This window comes from Sorex araneus, chromosome 11 (genome assembly GCF_027595985.1).
Source record: "Sorex araneus isolate mSorAra2 chromosome 11, mSorAra2.pri, whole genome shotgun sequence".
NCBI classification, from domain to species: Eukaryota; Metazoa; Chordata; class Mammalia; order Eulipotyphla; family Soricidae; genus Sorex; species Sorex araneus.
Genome location: NC_073312.1, coordinates 16,426,605 through 16,443,320, shown reverse-complemented (window position 1 = coordinate 16,443,320; position 16,716 = coordinate 16,426,605). Strand labels below are relative to the sequence as shown.

The window sequence follows — 16,716 nt, the reverse complement described above, 5'->3', positions numbered from 1 at the left end:
ACTTCTCCCCCCGAGCCCGCCCCAGGCCCGTTTCCAAGCAGAAGAACCCACGGAGCCTGAAGCGGGGCGGCGCCTCTCCGTCCCACGTATCTGGGTCTCCCGAATCCCACCGAACTGGGTCCTGCGTCGCCCCCTGTCCGGGGCACTCGCGGCGCGGGTTCGGGCTCCCGGCGCGGCGTTCGACGGTCCGGCGAGGTTCCGAGGGCCGCGGAGCCCGGCGCGGGGAGCGTTCGGCGGCGCGGGGACCACGTGGCCGCCGGCGGCGCGCCCGGCCTCTCCGCCTCTCATTCTCGGCTTTGGCGCCGAACCTGCCCCCCGCCGTGGGCGCGACCATCGGCGCGGCGCTCCGGGGGGCGGCGGGCGCGGGGCGCGAGGCCGCCTCCGGCCGGCCCGGCCTCGGCCCCGTGTCGGCGGCGCTGCGGCCGCCCGGCCGGGAGGCGACGGGGCCGCGGTCCCCGAACGCGGCGCCCCCCGACGCCGCCCGCCCCCCCGGCCCGCGGGGCGCCTCGGGCCTCCCCCCGCGCCCCGCCGCGCCCGCCGCGCTTGGTTCCGTCCGAGGCGCGACTCCGCCTCCCGGGCCGCCGCCATTTTGTTCGGCTGGAGCGGGCCGAGCGGCGCTCTGGGGGGAGGGGTCCGGGGGCGCCTGAGCTGGACCCCGCGGCCGCGCGGGTGCTTGTCCCGGGGGGCGCGGCGGGGCCCCCGGCCAGGGGCGCGCCACCATGTACATCAAGCAGGTACGGCCCGCGCGCCCCTCGGGGTCCGGGAGCGGCGCTCTGGAGACGGGGGGGGGAGGGGGGACGCGACCCGCGGCTGCTCGACCTCCCGTGGGGGTGGGGGCCCCGGGCTGCGGGCGCGGGGTGGGCCGGGGAGCGGGGTGCCCCCTCTGCAGCCCCGCGGAGGGCCGGGCGGGAGGCGGGGAGGGAGCCGGGCGCGGGGCAGGCCCGGGGGCGCCCCTGAGGGGCCCCGGCGGGGTGTGGGCGGGAGCTGGGGGCTCCTCCTCGATCCCCCCCACCGAGTCGGGCGGGGGCCGGGGACCCGCCTTCCCGCCGCGGCGGGTGTCCGTGCCCTCCCCCTCACCTCCACACACCCCCTCGGACCCTTGTTTACTTCTGTCAAAATGGTCTTCCCGCGCGCGCGGGCCGCCGCGGCTGCGGAGCGCGCGCCTTCCCGGGGCGGGCGGCCCCGAGCGCGCGGCTGTGGGGGGCGGGCGGGGGCACCCGGCGGGCCGCGGGGCTGGTTCCCGCCGCGGGGCGGGGCGGGGCGGGGCGGCGCGTTCGTTCCGAACCTTCGCCCGGGAACCCGACGGCGCGTGCGTTCCACGCTCGGGGAGCATCCCCGGCACGCGGCCCCCTGAGCCGACGCTCGCCTGTCCCGGCAGGTCATCATCCAGGGCTTCCGGAGCTACCGGGACCAGACCATCGTGGACCCCTTCAGTTCCAAGCACAACGTGATCGGTGAGTGTGGTCGCGGCCGACCCCCTCGGGCGGCCTGGGCTGCGGCCCCCGTGTGTGTCAATTTCTCCTTTCCCGCGTCCGCAATCGACTCTGGCGTCGGCGATCTGCACTGCTGAGTCCCGCGCAGAGAGCCTGCTTAGGTGTGAGTGCGCGCATCCCTCAGGCCTGCGCTTTCCCGCAGTGCTCGCTATTGCTCTCTTAAAAAGTGACCCTTCTGTCGATTCACGCCTTCTTTCCCCCCGCGCGCTTACCGCCTGAGGACGCACCACACCACTTGATGGGAAGAACTTGAACTTTGGGGCATAAGCAGGATGCGGGTCAGATCCTAGTGTTGGTGCAAGTTTTTCCAACTCGGCTCTATGAGGAGCTTCAGATCCCGCGTTTGGAACGTGGGGGTGAGATGCTCATTTCGCAGGGATCTTGGGCACCAGAAACTGAGGGATGGTGATCGCTCTATAGTACAGTATTAGGTCCTTAGATTTTTCAGAGGATGATGATGTTCATTTTGTTGAGAGAGCCAGCAAAAGTATTCTCTGATTTTTTTTTTTTTTTTTTTTTTTTTTTTTTTTTTTTTGCTATTTGGGTCACACCCGGCGATGCACAGGGGTTACTCTTGTCTTTGCACTCAGGAATTACTCCTGGTGTTGCAGGGGGCGGGGACAGCGACCATATGGGATGCTGGGAATCAAACCCTGGTCGACCAGCGTGCAAGGCACACGTGCAAGTGATCGCTGTGCTATCACTTCAGCTCCATTGTGTTGAATTTTGATTTTAGCTTATTTCCACTTATTGCAAGACGGCAGGTACTCTACTGTGGAGCTGTATCCACAGCGGCTCTGTTGATGGAAGGAATAGGTGAATGTCACCGGCCTGATGAGCTTCTGTAGACCAACCATCCTGGTCCTGCTCATGTGACAAACTTCTCTGCCCTTGTAAATGGACTAACCATCCGTGAAGGGCCCAGTCTCAAGATCTTGTCTGTCTAACCCGTATGTTCCTGTCTCCAGATAACAACATACTGGGAGTTCAGGCCACAACATGAATTTGAAGGATACACAGTTCAGACCATAGAATGGGGGTGAGGTGAGAGGCACATGGTCATCTTTAGGAAATTCTGTAAACATTGAATGATAATGTTCACAAAGAGCCTTGGAAAAAGCAGGCTTTGTTTTTAATTAGTAAATAAATAAAATTGAGGGCCAGATAAAAAAGAGCTGCCCATGGCACTCAGTTTTCCTCATACTGACCTATCGAAGTATCAGTTCATTGAATGAGGTGGGCCATAGATAGCTTGGTGGTTCTGGGATTTAGTTACAAGTATTTTCGGATTTTTTTTTTTTTTTTTTTTGGTTTTTGGGTCACACCCGGCGATGCACGGGGTTACTCCTGGCTCTTCACTCAGGAATTACCCCTGGCGGTGCTCAGGGGACTATATGGGATGCTGGGATTAGAACCCGGGTCGGCCGCATGCAAGGCAAACACCCTACCCGCCGTGCTATCGCTCCAGCCCCTATTTTCGGATTTTTATCAGCTAGGGAATCTTTAGAAAAGGAGGAAAATGTATAGTTATTAGAATTATGATATTTTTAATTAAAATTTAAAAAATTGGGTGGGAGGCACACCCAGCTATGCAGGGTTTACTCCTGCCCAGTACTCGGATTATTCCTGCAGGGTTGGGAGAGCCATCTGGGGTGCTGGGTATCTAACCCCGATCAGCTACCTGCAAAGTAAGTGTTTTACCCCCCCTACTTTTGCTCTGACCCCAGATTCTTTGACTTAATAGTGTCAGAGGCTGGATTATGTAAGCTGCTAGGGTCTTTGCCTAGAACGTGACACAGGTTTGATCCCTGGCATCCTATGTGGTACCCTGAGCCTTGCAGGTGTGATCCCTGAGTGTCAGGAGTAAATTCTGAGGAATGACAGGAGTACGGTTAATTCCCATCATCCCCCCCAAAAAAGTACATGTGTCCACTAAAATTTCACCAATAAACTGTAAAATGAGAACCATTAGGTTCTTATTGGATGTACATTATGTCTCTAGGGATTAATATTATTTTTTTCAGATATAACTTGGGTTGCAACATTATTGTTTCAGTCATGGATTGTTAATAGTCATGTTTAACAATAAATTGCCTAAGTATTTCTTTGTTTTAACTGAAAGACAAATCTAATACGTTAAGGGTTAGCCAAGTTTTGATTTTGTTTCTTTGTGGTGTTGGGGATCAAACCTGGGTGGATCATGTGTTAGGCAAGCACTTTAAACCCTGTACTGTTTCTTTCTTTCTGTATTTTTTTCATTGTTTTGTTTCTGGGGGCCATCCCCAGCAGTGCCCACAGATTACTCTTGGCTCTTAACTCTGGGCTCTGTGCTCAGGGCTTACTCCTGGCATGGTGGTCATAGGCTAGGTATTGAATTTGGGTTCCCAGCATGCATGGCAAGTGTTCTACCCACTGTACTGTCACACCTGGAAAATTAATTTTTTAAAAATTGCTCAGTTGGAGTCATTAAATTGGAGACCTTGATGTCCTTGTATATATAGAATTTTTCATTTCTGAATTCAGGATTTTAAAAATCCTGACTTAGCTTAGGAAACTCTCTCATGCTATAGGAGTCTTCCTGCCCTTTCCCTTTGCTTTCTATTTTCTTAAATGTCTTAATTCAGGAGAGAGGGAAAGACTTAGAATTACCTATATTTTTCTAATTGTGAGTATATGTATGTATATGAATAGAGCTCTGATCATAAAGTTTAATATTTGAATCACTTTAAAATTAAAAATGATTAAATATTTTAGAATTTTAGCAATTTGAGTCAATTAAAGTGTTTTAAATTAAAAACTTGGGAAATTGGCAATTAAGTTGCTTTAAAACAGCTATTTTGAAGTTTATAGAAAAATTTGTTCATTTGATGATTAAGACTGTTGACTGATTTCTTTGATAAGTTGGTTTTATAAGTGAATACTTCTGGTGTGGGGATTCTAATATTTTTGTTTTTATGCAAAATAACATGCTTTCTAAAATTTTATAGTGGGCAGAAATGGATCTGGAAAAAGTAACTTTTTTTACGGTAAGTATTTTTTTTAAATTTTAAATATATTAAGATCTTGGTAACCTAAGGTATCCTTTTAAAAATTGGTTTTGTGAAGTTATATCTGTATGAAGTCCCAGAAATGTTTCTTCATATAGAGTTGCAGTTTAGTGTTGAGGGATTAGACTACAAGGATCTGAGTGCTACTCCATACCTCGTGGTTAGTAAGTCCCGTGAGTCTGGATGAAGCAACCATTTGAAAGTTTTCATTTGAAAAATAGAAATGTTTGCCCTATATACATTGGATGGATTGTGTGTTTAAATGAGAGAATGCATCTGGAAATATATTTAATTGGTTAGGACCACATCTGTTGCTGCCTAGGGCATATTCCTGGTGTATGGAATGCTGGGGATTGGACTTGGTTAGTCAAATACAAGACAAGTCGCTTATCTGCTGTATTACCTCTCTGGCCCCAGGGAATGTGTTTGAAACTTTAGTGTGTATAAATGTTTTATGTAAAATGTACAACGGTTACCGGCCGGAGCGATTGTACAGTGGGTAGGGTGTTTGCCCTGCATGAGAGGCACACCCGGGTTCAATTCCTGGCATCCCATATAGTCCCCTGAGCACCAACGGGAGTAATTCTTAAGAGCAAGGAATAACCCCTGAACATTGCTGAGTATCATCCAGAAAGCAAAAAAAAAAAAAAAAAGTATAAGGGTTGTAAATGCATTTGTATACATGGAGTAGTATTAGTATTGCTTTAGAAAAGGAGGCGCTTTAGGGATGGGGAATACCCTTCATTGCTCAGGGCTCACTCCTGAGTGCAGCTTAGGAAACCTTTTGGGTATCACTATACTTTTTCTCCAGCCTAATTGTATTTTTGTCTCACCTTCTAAAATGTTTCCTAAACCAGTCATTTTTGTAAAGATTAAAGGGTATAAAAACTTGAGAGACTGGGAGGAAGTATGGTGGTTAGGGCAAATACTAGGCATATGCCTGAGCACAGTTCAATTCCCAGCACCACCTGGTTTCCTAGGCATCATAGGATGCTGCTCTGGAGGCCTTCAGCACCATCACGGCGTTCGGGTATTCTCAGCGCCACAGGGCTGGAGAGCATTTCCTGTCCGTCCCAGAAATGCTTCTTCATACAGAGTTGCAGTTTAGTGTTGAGGGATTAGACTACAAGGATCCGAGTTCTATTCTGTACCTAGTGGTTAGTAAGTCACGTGAGTCTGGATGAAGCAACCACTTGAATTAATTTTTTCATTTGAAAATGGAAATGTTTGCCCTATATACGTTGGATGGATTGTGTGTTCAAATGAGAGCATGCATCTGGAAATGTATTTAATTGGTGTTAGGACCACATCTGGTAGTGCTGCACAGAAGCACTATCCCAGCTCACGAAGAATTATTATTGGAGTCCCCTAACCTCCTGAGCAGCGCCTGGAGGAGGTTACCCTCCAGTCTTTATAGACTCAGCAGACGATTGTCAGTTTTAAAATAGTGAGTGATAGAGCTTTGAATCAAGACACACGGGGCCGTTCAGTGCCTCTGTTAACAGTTTCTTTGGAGTGAAAATTTAACATGATTGGATTGCTCAAGTAAGTTGAATCTCAGAAATTTAAATCTCTGTAGAAATGCTTTAGGGCAAGTGGATTTCAGTTAGAAGCAAATGTTCTGTCCTTTTTATGTTCACAAATTTAAAACTTCTATAACCTGGTAAAGGTTATAGTTAGGTGATAATGAAAGAGTGAAATTGGATAGGAAGCGAGTGTTCATAATCTTTATAGAATGAGTGAATAATTAAAAAAAAGTACAGCAACCATAACAAAGATAGCAACCGTACGTGCACTGCCACATAATACTCTGAATGTTAGAGGTCTCCTGGTGAAGTGGGAATGAAACAACTGCATAATGAGTTCCAGTTCTAGGCCAGAGTAGTTCAGGTCAGTGCTGTAAGAATTAGGAAGGACTCAGAAGACTGCAGTGCAGTCAGTGAAGCAGAAGGTAGGGTTTGAACCTGTTAATTCTTTCTTTTGACAAGCACCCACATGGATGGTTTCAGTTAGTATATCCAAATGTATTAGTTTGAATAGGTACTTCCTAATTTGTAATTATCTTGTTTAGTAGGTAAAAGAAAATACAGTGTTAACCTGTTACTGTATACTACTCTGATCAAGAGGCAGACCTCTTTTTCTCTTCTCTTATTAGTACTTCCACTACATTTTTTTTGTTTTGGGTTGGGGGCGAGGGCACCTCACCCAGCAGTGCTTGGGGCTGTTGTCTAGTGCATGTGTGGTACTGACTCATGCTGAGGGGACCATGAGGTGTAGGGGATTGAACACTTGAACACAGCTTCCTGCTTGCAGAGCATGCACCAGTTCATTGAGCTGTACAGTGCCTGTGAAAAATTCTTAGTATTTTTTTGGTAGGGGGAGGGAGAAAGGGGATAGTGGGCCATACTTGGCAATGTTCAGGGCTTACCCCTGACTCTACATTTAGGAATTACTCCTGGCAGGCTTGGGGGACCATATGGGATGCTGGGGATCGAACCCATGTTGGCTGTGTGCAAGACTAGTGCCTTACCTTCTGTCCTATCACTCTGGTCCTATTTAATATTTTCTTAATATTTTTTTTCCTAGATGAGTATGAGTAGATAGTACTAGATGGTATCATTCATACTTGATAAAGTCAGAAGGAAAGGGACAGATACAGAATGATATCTCTCCTCTTTCTCATATGTCGGCTGTAAGGAAACATAGTCATGGCCAAAAGCAACAAATGAAAACTGGTGTGCAGAACTGAGTTTACCGGGGCAGAAGAAGGAAGGCGGAGGGAAGCTTACCCTGGCTGAGAGGATGGTGGAGGGAAGTGGTGTTCGGTCATTATATGCTTGACACCCTGTCATTGACAATATTGTAAATCACTGTGCCTGAAATATTTTAATTAAAACATTTTTAAAAGTAGATATGTTTTTAAAAGTAAGTTTATTTTTCTGGTTTCCTTTTGTCTGTTATCTATTTTATGTTTCATTACCTGAATATTTTGCAAAATTAGTAAGGCATAAATTCTGTTTTAGACTGTACTAATAGGTATGTTTTTGTATTTCCAGCAATTCAGTTTGTTCTCAGTGATGAGTTTAGTCATCTTCGTCCAGAACAGCGATTGGCTTTGTTGCATGTGAGTGAGAATCATTTGTTCAAGTTCCTTTATAAATGTAAAATGTCTTATCTCTTAGTGTTTTTATCCAGCTATGAAATTTAGCCTATTGCAAGATAAAGTTCTAATTTTAAAGCTGCAGGATTTCCCTGTAGATGAATTTGAATTTCATATAAATTATTAAGCTTATGATCTGACTATGCTTTGGTGGAGGCTTGCTGAGAGAGTTTGACTTTGAGAATTGGGAACTTTGTGTTTTTTTTTTTTTTGCTTTTTGGGTCACACCTGGCGATGCACAGGGTTTCTCCTGGCTCTGCACTCAGGAATCACTCCTGGCGGTGCTCGGGACCATATGGGATGCTGGGAATCGAACCCGGGTCGGACGAGTGCAAGGCAAACGCCCTACCCGCTGTGCTATTGCTCCAGCCCCGAGAATTGGGAACTTTGAAATTCAGAACTAGAAGTCAAAATTCAAAATATAGAGAACTAGCTATTAGTAAAAAATGTGTACAAAGTGTTATTTTCAGCCTTTGGGCATCTTTTTCTAATATGAAAGACTGTACTTAGAGTAATGAAAATTACAGTTTTTCGTTAAAAGATAAAGTAATTTTAGGACAAAAATTATTGAAGATTATAAAAATGAATAGCTTACCTCTCTGGTTTGAGTATGACTTGTAAGTCATTTTAATAACCGCAAGTGAACTTCCTCTATGTATAGTATCTAGGTTTCCCAGATTTTTTTTTTTTTTTTTTTTTTTTTTTGCATTTTGGGTCACACCTGGTGATGCACAGGGGTTATTCTTGGCTTTGTACTCAGGAATTACCCCTGGCAGTGCTCAGGGGACCATATGGGATGCTGGGAATCGATCCTGGGTCGGCCGTGTGCAAGGGAAACACCCTACCCACTGTGCTATCACTCCAGCCCCCAAATATTTCTTAAATTTGAGATTTTAGCCCTGTAGTGATTCCTTATAGTAAAATAATTTTTTTCAGGTTTCTCAGATTGATACTAAAAGAATAGTAACCTCTTTAGATTGTTAGTCATTCTTTATTGTGTAGATTCACCACGTAACAGATTCAGGAATCTGGAAGTTATCTGTACTTGCTGTGTAAGTGGTTAGGTCTTAATGTGGCCTAAATGTGATATATGTTAATGTATATTTTCATAGATTAAAATTATATAGAATGTCTCAGATGTTAAAAGTTTCAGTAATTATTTCTCTGTTCTTTCTTTTAAGCAAAAGCCTCACTGTTTTAGATGTTAGTAAATGAAAAGAACGAGGTGACTGGGGGAGGTTTCGTCCTAATAAAGCAGTTTGCATACAGAACAAGACCTAAACACATAAAACTGTCTCTTGCTTGATTCTCACTTTTATTCAGAATTGAAAGCCATTTTTTTGATAAGCAGTATAGTTATCCTAATTCAAGTATCTCTGCTCTTCTGCTAGGAGGGATATATACTAATTGATGGACATTTTTCTCCACTGAATCAGGCTCAACTACAAAGCTTTAGAGAATTTGAAAATGCCACTTAATCAGCAGTTTTATTTTTCTCATGTTTTAGGAGGGGACTGGTCCTCGAGTTATTTCTGCTTTTGTGGAGATTATTTTTGACAATTCTGACAACAGGTTGCCTGTAAGTAACTTCCCCCCACTCCCACTAATACTGAGGTTTTTTTTTTTTTTTTCAACAAATATTATTCATACTCCGAAATGTTTCTGTGTAGTTGTACCTAAGCTTTTTTTTAGACCTTGTTTTGTTTTTGGGTTGCAACCAGTGATGCTCAGGGGTTACTCCTGGCTCTATGCTTAGGAATTTCTCTTGACAGTGCTTGGGGGACCATATCCGATGCTGGGGATTGAGCCAAGGTCAGGCACATTCGAGGCAAGCATTTTACCAGTTGTACTGTCTCTCCAGACCCTGTACTTTTATAATTTTAGTTTATGCTAAAGTAAATGAAGTTTACCTATTTTTTTTTCTTTTTATTCTACCCAAGTCTTTTATTGAGGGACTGTGACTTATAATTGTTTTAATACTTCAATGTCACAGTGCTACTGCACTACACCTATTGTTTGAATGCTAGTATTTCTCCATTACTGTCTCAGGTCCTCCCACTGTCCGTGGAACAAACCCATATAATAATCCTTCTGTCCTGCTTACCACTGCTACCACCCTCTGACTCTCCAGCCTCAGTGCTGTTAGCAATATCTAAGGGTTTGCTTTAATTAGCAAAAGCTAATGAAATAATTCCTCTTTATTTCTTTATATTCCACATATGAGAGTGAGGTTATCTCATTCATCTTTCTCCTTCTGACTCACTTTACTTAGATGATACCCTCTAGTTTCAGCCATGTTGTAGTTGAAATGCGGGATTTCATTTTTTCATATAGCTGCATACATATTCTCTCTTAAAATAGAACATTCTGCTAAACAGATTTGTGGGCTATTGTGAAAACAGAATCTTGTATGGATTGAGTATCAGTATCTTTTGTGAACTAATGACATTTTAAAATAATTAAGTTGGGAGCTCTAAAATGACTATAGTAGTTAAAAGATACTTTACTGTTGAATTAACTGTCCTCAACATTTTTCTTAGATTGATAAAGAGGAAGTTTCACTTCGGAGAGTTATTGGTGCCAAAAAGGACCAGTATTTCTTGGATAAGAAAATGGTCACGTAAGTGTTTCTTTACATTTTAAGCTCTATACAAAAGAATATAAGCATTAACTTCATGTTGAGGTATACTTGCCTCATGTTCAGTAAATCAGTTTAAAACATGAAAACAGGGCCCGGAGGGCTAGTGGTAGTATAGCGAGGATGGTGTTTGTCATGCACACGCTGACCTAGGTTTGATCCTTAGCATCCCATATGGTCCATTGAGCACCACCAAGAATAATTGCTCATTGCAGAGCCAGGAGTGTGACTCCTGAGGATCGTTGGGCGTGGCCCCCAAACCAAAAAAACTAAAAAATTTAGAAAACATAAAGAATAAGAAAATTTGAGTTTGATACATGTTTTAATAACCATTTTTTGCTCTATCATGTTGCTTACTAGGCGTTAGTCTTTTGGCTTGTAGTTTGATTGTTGGATTTAAAATTTTTTCAATGTCTACAGGAAAAATGATGTGATGAACCTCCTCGAGAGTGCTGGTTTTTCTCGAAGCAATCCTTATTATATTGTTAAACAAGGAAAGGTAAAAACAATTATCTTCTTTTGGATGGATTTTGTTTCCTGAGGGTCTCAGACATAGATATCTGAACTATACTTATCACACGAAGCGATCACTCATGGCCTCATACTTGCAAGGTGGGCTTTTTAAATGACGTGTTTGTACTGGGAAGGAGTTTTGCTTTCTGGAGGTTAGGAAGACCAAATTGTAGAAATATTTGCATATTATAACATCTAAAGAAATCACATTTGAAAATAATTTCCAGAAGTAATATTCTTTACTCAAACATGTCATAGTTAAATGTTTATATTATCAGAAGAAAGTTTACCACCGTACTACATACATCCCTTACATACATTTTTTGATGGATTTTAGTAGATTGTTCTGTTTCCTCATATAAACCCTTAAGAGAATTACTTTAGAACTTACCCTGCAGTGTACTAACATTTTTTTGTGTGTGCCGGGGGTGGGGGCTGCGGGGCGACTTCAGAATCCCACTTAATTTTATACTGTATGTTTTTTAAAATACATGTTGGAAATTTAGTATTTGGTGATTGGCCACATACTAGGTAAATTCCCTACCTGCTGCACTATCACTTTTGCCCATTGGATTTTTATTTTAGTTCTTCGTAAATTTCTTAAAAGAAAAATAGAGGCATATGGAATAGAAATTAATGAGTTCGTGCTCTGCTAAAAAGTTAGCATTGAATAGTCTTTTAAGGTAAGAGTTCTTAAAGCCAGAAAATAGCTCAAAGGGCTAGAGCAAATTCCTGGCATGTACAAGGCCCTGGGTTCAATCCCTGGCGTAGCCTCCTAATCTCTAGCTGATGTAATCACAGGGGCCACCCAGACCTCTTGGAGAGGATCAAAGGAAAATCAAAAGAGAGAGAGATTTCTTAAAGAGTAGTCTGGAGTTATGTGTTAATTTGTCAAAACATTTTAGATCAACCAGATGGCAACAGCACCAGATTCACAGAGACTAAAGCTATTAAGAGAAGTAGCTGGTACTCGAGTATATGATGAACGAAAGGAAGAAAGCATCTCTCTAATGAAGGAGACAGGTAATGTCATTCTGCTTTTTTTTGTTATAAGTTATTTTTCATTGTGTCATAGTGGAAAGAAGTTGTGTATTGTGTATATCATGTGTTAGTGCCTATGTACTCAATGGTGAGAAAATTAGTTTAAGGCTCTTTAAGGTTTGAGATTTCGGATAACTGATTTGAAAGGGCTGGAGCTATAGCACATCGGGTAGGGCGTTTCCCTTGCACACAGCCGACCCGGGTTTGATTCCTCCGCCTCTCTTGGAGAACCCGGCAAGCTACCAAGAGTATCTCGCCTGCACGGCAGAGCCTGGTAAGCTACTCGTGGCGTATATGATATGCCAAAAACAGTAACAAGTCTCATGATGGAGATGTTACTGGTGCCCGCTCGAGCAAATTGATGAGCAGTGGGATGACATGGGATGACAGTGGTTCAGTGACAGTGATTTGAAAGAAGAGCTGCAGCCTCAGGTAATAGTTCTTTTGTATGTCACCTGCTCTGTGCCTTTCGAGGCACCTCATCATTACTGATAGCAAATGAAGATAAAAAGTTTGGATGCATTCCTTAAAATTACTCATTGGAATATCAGTTGACATTGAGTCTTAGAATCTTTTACAGAACCCTTACGTTACTTTTCAAATGTGTTCAGTTATGGCTCAGATTAAGTCCTGCTTTCAAAATTTTGATAATTAGCTACCATTGTGACTTCAGATGTGATCTCTGTTCTAGAGCTTCCCCATCTGTAAGGTCTTTTTATCATAGTTTGTGTTACAAGTAGAGGCACAAAATTGCACTCTGACTGAAATGTGATAAGCATTCGATATGTGGCAGGTGGTGGTAGTATAAAAATTGAGAATGAACGAAAGTGTATGGTTGATAGGACCTTTATTTATTTATTTATTTATTTGCTTTTTGGGTCACACCTGGCGATGCACAGGGGCTACTCCTGGCTCTGCACTCAGGAATTACTCCTGGCGGTGCTCAGGGGACCGTATGGGATGCTGGGAATCGAACCTGGGTCGGCCACGTGCAAGGCAAACGCCCTACCCGCTGTGCTATCGCTCCAGCCCCAGGACTTTTTTTTAATGTGGGAAGGCAAGACTTTTACTTATTTATTTTAAGATTTTTATTTTTAAATTGGATCTCTGTGAGATCCTTTCAAAGCTGTTCATGATTAAGTTTCAGTCATACAGTGCTCTAACATCCATCTACATTCCCTAGCACCAGTGTACCCCGTTTCCCTTCCATCACCCTCTCCCCTCCCGCCTTGGGCACAGACTTTTAAAAGAAGTTGAAATGGAAGACCTTAGAACATCTATTTTAAATACATGTACATAATATGTATATATGTGTTTGTGTATACACACATACAGTTTGTTCAGTTTTGATTTAGGGCTACACTTGGCAATGCCTTGCACTCACAAATTAGTCCTTGGGGGACCTTACGGAGTATTGGGGATCAAACCGGGTTGACCATGTGCAAGACAAAGGCCTTATCCACTGTACTATTGCTCTGCCCCATAATTTGTTATTATTTTTTAAGAAAAACATTTTCCCACTATGTGGTATAGGACTGAAAGTTGTGTCCTTGTCTCAGTGTTGCTCAGAGTCACCAGGATGACATGTGGTGAGACATTAGGGGCAGGTGCAAGGCATACACTCCATTATCTTCTCAATTCTGTATGTAATAAAGTAATCAATGTTACTGTGTGTGTTTTCATGCTTTCATAAGTAAGCATATTATTAGTAGCTTAGATTTGGGTACCACATGATATCAAAGAAATAATGTTTTTACTTATTTATTTTTGACTTTTGGGCCATATCCAGCGATGTTCAGGACTTGTTCCTGGCTCTGTGCTCAGAGATGATTCCTGTGGGTCCATCTGGGATGCCAGGGATGGAATATGGCTTGGCCAGTGCAAGGCAAATCAGAAATCAGGCCCCCAAAGAAATAATGTCTTTTTTTAAAAAAAAAAAAAGAATACTATAGGGGCTGGAGCAATAGCACAGTGGGTAGGGCGTTTGCCTTGCATGTGGCCGACCCGGGTTCGATTCCCAGCATCCCATATGGTACCCTGAGCACCGCCAGGGGTAATTCCTGAGTGCAGAGCCAGGAGCAACCCCTGTGCATCGCCGGGTGTGACCCAAAAAGCAAAAAAAAAAAAAAAAATACTATAGTTTTTACAATTAAGTTCAACTCTGTGTTATATTTAAAGTGATTTTATGATATAAAAATTATATTCAACTCCATCCCTTCCATTTTTTTTTCTTAAAGAGGGCAAACGGGAAAAAATTAATGAGTTGTTAAAATATATTGAAGAGAGATTACATACCTTAGAGGAAGAAAAGGAAGAACTAGCTCAGTATCAAAAGTGGGATAAAATGAGACGAGCCCTGGAATACACCATTTACAATCAGGAACTGAATGAGACTCGTGCTAAACTTGATGAGGTAAAATAACTTACCTTTGCCACTTAAGTTTATATTAATTTTTTGTGAATGTTAAGCTCATGCTATATTTATATTTTGAATGGTGTTCAATGCTTTTTAAATAGAATCTAAGAAGTCAAAGGCCTTAATGAATTAACAACTTTGCTTTGATGACAGTGCCTAGATTCATGTTTTCCTACAGTTGTATCAGTGATAGAAACATGGTGGCGCTAGACAGACCAGGATGGGAGAAAAGCCGCCTATAAGTTTCCTATTTCATAGTTAATGATACTAACATTTTATATAAAAATTTGGTTTTGATGTTGCATAAAACTAAAAGACTTTTTAAATTTAAATCATTAGAATTGTTTTGTAAAATTTAACTTTTAACAAATATTAAAAACCTTTCATAAATATTAATGGATATTAAATGCAAAATGAGTTATTAATCATAGCTTGTTTCTTTTTTCAGCTGTCTGCTAAGCGAGAGACTAGTGGAGAAAAATCCAGACAATTAAGAGACGCCCAGCAGGATGCAAGAGATAAAATGGAGGTAATGTTGTCAACTATTCGTTTATTGAATGTCAACTATATCAACTATTCAAATATAGTTATCAACTGTATCAATTATTACTGGAGTTTAGGTTGACACTTTAACCTCAGTAAGCCATTTTGTAGCAGAATTATGCAATGGTCTACTCCAAGCAGGGTGTCACTGGAACTGAGTATTAAAAAAGAATATTATTGAAAACATAAGACCAAGACAAAACGAACAGCTGTAGAATTCTGCTTCTGTACCTCAGGCTGCCTGACTGATTTCTTTCTTTTTCACTCCTTGAATAGGATATTGAACGCCAAGTTAGAGAACTAAAAACAAAAATTTCAGCTATGAAAGAAGAAAAAGAGCAGCTTAGCGCTGAAAGACAAGAACAAATTAAGCAGAGGACTAAATTAGAGCTTAAGGCCAAGGATTTACAAGATGAATTGGCAGGCAACAGTGAACAAAGGGTAAGTTAAAATACTAACAGTGACAATTATTCAAGATAGAACTGCTGAAGACAGTTCTGTCACAAGGGTGTAAGTTTGAACTATTTTGGGGGGTAGTGGCAGGGTGTTTCCTCGCTAGCAGTGCCGGGGCCCATCAGGGTTTAAGCCATGTGGTGCCATGGATCACACGGGGGCCCTGTGCAGGCTTTTGAGTTATTCCCTTGTGAGTTTTTGTAAAGGATTTAATGCATCAGTTTACACTCTGTGTGGCCTAGAGGCAGTAGAAGGGTTAAGGTGCTTGCCTTGCATTCCTCTAACCCTGCTTCTAATCCCCAGAACTGTGCACAAAATTGGTTTTTGTGTTGTGAATTCAGTTTGTTTGTTTGTTTTTGTTTTTGTTTTTTAATTTGAGCCATACCTGGTGATGCTCAAGGCCTGTCTCTGCGCTCAGGAATTACTCCTGATGGTACTTGGGTAACCTTATGGGATGCTGGAGATGGAATGCGGGTGTGGGCGTGGCCAAAGCAAGCACCGGCCCTCTGCACTATCTTTCTGGCCCCTAAAATTTTTTTTACAAAAAAAAAAAATTAATGCCGTTTTTGTCAGTTAAGCAGATCGCATTTTCACTTACCTTGCTTTATTTACAGAAACGCCTGTTGAAAGAGAGGCAGAAGCTGCTTGAAAAGATAGAAGAAAAACAGAAAGAGCTGGCAGAAACAGAACCTAAATTTAACAGTGTGAAAGAAAAAGAAGAGCGAGGAATTGCTAGGTTTGAAAAATTTTCACACTTTCTACATAGTTCCATTTAGTAGTCTATTTCAGTCAGCAGGCCTGTGACCCACTATGGGTCCTCATGATGTTCCAAGAGGGCCACAGGTGAACATTGTATATGTAATTACAATTTACGTTGTTGAGTGACTAGCAACCATTAAGACCATAGGCATGATCAGAAAAAGGTTGAGAAACACTGTTCTGTAAATCCTCAATAGTATGAATTAAGAAGACAAAGAAGACACAGTGAGAGATCAGGGATATGTCATCGGCCTGGGTCCTGAGCACTGCCTGCAGCACTCCCTGTTAGACCCCAAATACCACAAGATACACTATCTCCCAAAGCAGTCTCCTGTCTTCTCACCAGCCTTTGAATACAGCCCCTGTAGAAAAGAAAGGTAATACTGGAGTGCTTGCCTTACATGGGGCCAAACCCAGTTTGATCTCTGTTACCACATATGGTACCTAAAGCACTGCCAGGATTAGCTCCTGAGTGTGGCACAAAGCCAAAGTTAATAAATAAATATTTTTTATTAAAGAATAAAAGGTACAGTAAGTGCAGAAGTTTACCTGTTTCAAAGTAAAAGACGATGTTAAGCAACTTCTGTTGCCCATATGCATTTTACCTACATTTTTATCTACTCAGCAAATACCTTTTGGAGAGCCATATCATT

At 43.0% G+C, this 16,716-nt stretch overlaps 1 protein-coding gene across 1 annotated transcript in view; it reads left to right on the top strand.

Annotated features, from left to right (window-relative positions):
* The first annotated feature begins 577 nt into the window (after positions 1 to 577).
* Positions 578 to 16,716, top strand: part of SMC3 (structural maintenance of chromosomes 3) — a 35,234-nt gene continuing 19,095 nt past the window's right edge. The window contains exons 1-12 of the mRNA XM_055119439.1: positions 578 to 734; positions 1,379 to 1,454; positions 4,481 to 4,519; positions 7,597 to 7,664; positions 9,208 to 9,279; positions 10,241 to 10,320; positions 10,759 to 10,837; positions 11,757 to 11,874; positions 14,130 to 14,305; positions 14,757 to 14,837; positions 15,128 to 15,292; positions 15,919 to 16,040. Coding sequence (XP_054975414.1) covers positions 720 to 734; positions 1,379 to 1,454; positions 4,481 to 4,519; positions 7,597 to 7,664; positions 9,208 to 9,279; positions 10,241 to 10,320; positions 10,759 to 10,837; positions 11,757 to 11,874; positions 14,130 to 14,305; positions 14,757 to 14,837; positions 15,128 to 15,292; positions 15,919 to 16,040 — 1,091 coding nt within the window. The 5' untranslated portion in view covers positions 578 to 719. The remainder of the gene's footprint in view (positions 735 to 1,378; positions 1,455 to 4,480; positions 4,520 to 7,596; positions 7,665 to 9,207; positions 9,280 to 10,240; positions 10,321 to 10,758; positions 10,838 to 11,756; positions 11,875 to 14,129; positions 14,306 to 14,756; positions 14,838 to 15,127; positions 15,293 to 15,918; positions 16,041 to 16,716) is intronic.